The sequence below is a fragment of the Nycticebus coucang genome, chromosome 10 (assembly GCF_027406575.1).
Source record: "Nycticebus coucang isolate mNycCou1 chromosome 10, mNycCou1.pri, whole genome shotgun sequence".
Classification (NCBI taxonomy): domain Eukaryota; kingdom Metazoa; phylum Chordata; class Mammalia; order Primates; family Lorisidae; genus Nycticebus; species Nycticebus coucang.
The window spans coordinates 102,475,154-102,479,407 of record NC_069789.1 but is presented as its reverse complement, the minus strand read 5'-3'; the positions used below and the strand labels follow the sequence as shown (position 1 = coordinate 102,479,407).

The 4,254-nt window shown below is 38.9% G+C and overlaps 1 protein-coding gene across 1 annotated transcript; it reads right to left on the bottom strand.

The window, feature by feature from the left end:
* Positions 1-218: 218 nt before the first annotated feature.
* LOC128595516 (olfactory receptor 10X1) lies at positions 219-1,197 on the bottom strand. The gene has a single exon (XM_053604201.1). The coding sequence runs from the start codon at positions 1,191-1,193 to the stop codon at positions 219-221; it is 975 nt and encodes a 324-aa protein (XP_053460176.1). The 5' UTR covers positions 1,194-1,197.
* Positions 1,198-4,254: the final 3,057 nt, after the last annotated feature.

Below are 4,254 nucleotides of genomic sequence, written 5' to 3'. Positions count from 1 at the left end.
TGCAGGACATTCTTCCTGTGACAGTGGAAAGCAGAAACACAACCTTTTCAATAAACTAAGTAAATATCTGTGATGGCTTATGTCCTGGTCTCAGTACCTGTATCTCAATCTCTGAATAAAGGTAAATGGCATAGGCTTCTCCAGAGGTCACAGGATAAATGTCCACTGAATTCTAGGGACCTTGAGCCATGCTTCAAACCAGTACTAACAAGGCAAGATTATTTTGTCAAGGCAAGTGTCCTTCCCATCATCTTTATAAAAGCATCCTTCATGTCCTTATTTCTGAGACTGAATATGACTGGGCTGAGTAAAGGAGTAACAACAGTATAAGGGACTGCTATCAGTGTGTCATCTGCCCCTGAGGCTTGTGGCTTCAAATAAACAATAGATGCAAAACCAAAGTGGATGATGACCACTGTGAGGTGGGAGGTGCAGGTGGAAAATGCCTTATGCTTGCCCTCAGATGAAGGGATCCTGAGGACAGTCGAAAGAATGAAAACATAAGTCAGGATGATGAGCAGAAAAGTACCCAGCAAGCCTGCCACTGAGATCACCGTTACAATGAATTCTGTGAGGTCACTGTCTATACAGGACAGCCTGACAACTGCCCGCATGTGGCAGAAGAAGTGTTTGATGAGGTTAGGTCTGCAGAAAGAGCCCCTGAATATCAGCGCCGTCTCTACCAGAGAGATAAAGAAGCCTCCAGCCCAAGCAGAAGCCACAAGTTTTCCACATATGCTGTTGGTCATAAGCAATGGATATCTTAGAGGATTAAAGATGGCTAGGAAGCGGTCATACCCCATCAATGTGAGGATGATACAGTTTGTGCCACCAAGTCCCAAGAAGAAACACATCTGTAAGCCACAGCCTGTGACTGAAATACTTCTGTCCTTGACCAGTAGGTCTTGCAGCATCTTGGGAATAATTGCCAGTGTGTAGCAGGTCTCAGAGAAGGAGAGTGCACGAAGGAAGCTGTACATAGGGGTGTGGAGAGACCTGTCCACCCAAGTCAGAACCAGGATGGCCAGGTTACCTGCAAGGGTGAGAAGGTAGAGGCAAAAGAAGACCACAAAGAGGAATGTCTGTGCATGTGGGTAAATGGAAAAGCCCACAAGGATGAATTCCTTCAGGATTGTCTGGTTGATCTTCATTGCTTGTGTGTCTGAAATATAAGAGAAACAACAAATAGACATTCAATTCTCCATTATTCTTTGACATCATCAAATGGAAGTTGTGATGCGAAGCAGACAAATCATCAGAATTCCAACTGCCAACTGCCTTTTAATTTAGTTTAGCAAAATCACATGTATGGAGGTAATAAATTTTCCTCCTTTTCCCATTTATTCATTCAACTCTTCCTTTATTCAGCAACTAATTATTTGATGACTCACATGATAAGAAGACTTGCAATAGCCTAATTTTAAAAAGGGTTTTATTTGCTGATAATATAATAAGAGAGAAAATACTCCGCTTGATGTTCAGATGAAGGAGATTCAGGTGAGCCAGACTTAGGTGAGCTTGTGAACATTGTAAAGACTTGTAAGTGACTAATAAACAGAGTCAGAGACCCACACAGCAACTTACATGTGTATATAGCCTCTAAATGTTTACTGAGTAAATTGATTTACTAGTAATTTCATTAAAAGCTTGGACAATGCCTTACAATTGTTGGGGAAACAAAATCGTTATTCCTTCTTGGAGAAGTCATTTATGTCCTAAAATATTAAAGGAAAACAAAGAACATGCACCCTTCCATATACCCTGAGAAGAGGTAAGGAAGAGAGAAGAGGAGACCGAAGGCCCCTAAGATTAATAGTGATTAATTAGAATATTTGGATGGTCTTGATAAACAGACTCTATGCAAGCAGGTTGCAATTGGGATTTTATCCATTAGTGAATGCCAAGCTAAGCACCCAAAAAGCTAAATTCTTTAGTCATTGCATGAGCTCATCAGTAACTTTACACCTGATTTAATCTCATCCGTCCCCGAGTTATACAGGTTGCTTGTCCTTATATCTAACACATTTCTATTATATTGGAGTACTGTTTTTCTTGTCCCACATGTCAAGATATTAAATACTTAGCACTTATAGAGCCTCCATTTACCAAATTCTGTCAAAGGTTTATTGATTTTGGTCTTCACAGCACATATATGCAATACATAGGCCAGCTGTGAAGTGTGTAGGGCAGCTGGGATTATTTTACCTATTTTAGAAATAAAAAAGTTTTATCTAGGAAGTAGAATATTTGTAACTAGAAGCAAACTATTATGACTTGAATTACATATATTTTTCCATTTCTTTCCCTTTTCTTGAAGAAAGACACTACAAGTTATATATTTCTGTATTTTTCAGGGTGTTAATACAGAGCATTTTAAGAAGGAAATATTTCCCAGCAAATATTGGATAGATGGGTCAACTATCAAAATGGTGCTTAATGTATAATGAATGTTTGCTTTACTGAAGCAAAAAGTATTCAGCACTGCACAGCATGTGATTTTTGAGCATGGAGTTGAACAGACTTTTCTCTCTAAATATCTAGTGTAGGCTAAGATCAAGCATCCTCTTAACAGACTCCATCTGGTCACCAAGAGTCAGAAGAAGTAGTAGGAAGATGGTCTAAATTATAAATAGTTACCGAAATAATTCATGGCCCTATGGACTCTACCTTATAGGTCCTTAGGATTCTTTGTCCTCTCAGACCTAACAAGCCCCATTCTCTCATAGGCATATGTGAATCACATGATGTAATCTTTCCTTACTCCCATCAAGCTGTTACAATTTCCCTTTCTTTCATAGTATCCACACTTCTTATCTGTGTATATTCATTTCCCAAGAAAAAGTCTAGAGTATTTTTATGTCCTCTTGCCTAAGGGTATATTAAGCGCACCAGTGTCTACTGGAACCTTAGGCTTCCTCTGGAGGCCTTTTCGTGTAAGCCTCTTCAGTGTCCAAATTTAGTATGGATATCCTTGGTTTTCAAATCCATTTATGTATCACTGCAGAACTCTGGGTTTCCTTCAGAAGACATCCTTCCCTCTCAGAAATACTAGGTCCCAATAGGTCTCTTCTGCTTATCCCTAAGCCACTATGGAAAGTTCCTCCCTTCAGCAGGGCATTGCTCACACCAAGGTTCCAAAGTTCTCTTGACTCTTTACAGTAACTATGTAAGAAAAATAATTAAATGGATTCTAGAACTAAAATAGTGAGTAAGTATACCAAAGGAGAAAATAGACTACTTTCTTGGCAGAACAAGAAGCTGCTTTAAGCCCAGCCTAAGGCAGGAGGATTGCCTGAGGTCAGAAATTGAAGACTAGCCTAAACGAGAGCAAGACTCCATCTCTACAAAAAATAGAAAAACTGTCCAGGTGTTGTGGCAGGTGCCTATAGTTCCAGCTACTCTGGAGGCTGAGGCAAGAGGATTGGTCAAGCCCAAGAGTTTAAGGTTGCTGTGAGCTATGACACCATGGCACTCTACCGAGGGCAACAGAGTGAGATTCTGTCTCAAAATAAATAAATAAATAAGTAGTTGCCTTGGTACCTTGCGTCTTTGGTGTACTACCCAAACTCTTTCTAACATACTGCCTGAGGAATAGTCTGATTTCATGAAACATGACTTATCCCTCCTAACACAGACTGGGAGGTGGGGTGGCGGGAGGTATATTCAAAGGCATTGTTAAATTAATAAGCATTTTTAAAATGCAAAAATGCACCAATATAAATTTTAAGACAGGTTTTTCCTTATATGGTATTAACTATATACTAAATATTTATTTGGGGAATCGCAACAGTACAATATTAATGTCAGAAACTCCTCCTACAGTCTGATATATTGTGTGTATGTGTGCTGTGTCCCACTGCACCCACTTATCTTTGCACCCACTTATCTTTGAAGTTCTCCTTAATTGTACTTGTATCAAATTTAACTTGGGATAGGGAGACACTGAAAAAAGAAATATACATACTTTCCTAAATCAAAAAGAAGTGATTGATGATTTGGAGAAAATATGTAATTTTATTTCAAAGATACTTCTTTTAATAGTGACAATTAATTATGAGGAGGAAGTCAAACCATCTAGAATAGTTTCCTACCTTGTGTACTTTATCAAAATCCAAAGCAATTCACTGTCACAATTATATTCTTCCAAGACAGTCTTCACATTGTTGGTGGAAGCATGCTTTGTTCACCACTCAAAAGAAACAGAGGAACAGTTAGTATGAAAATCACAAGTCTTACTTTTACCACTACTAGTTT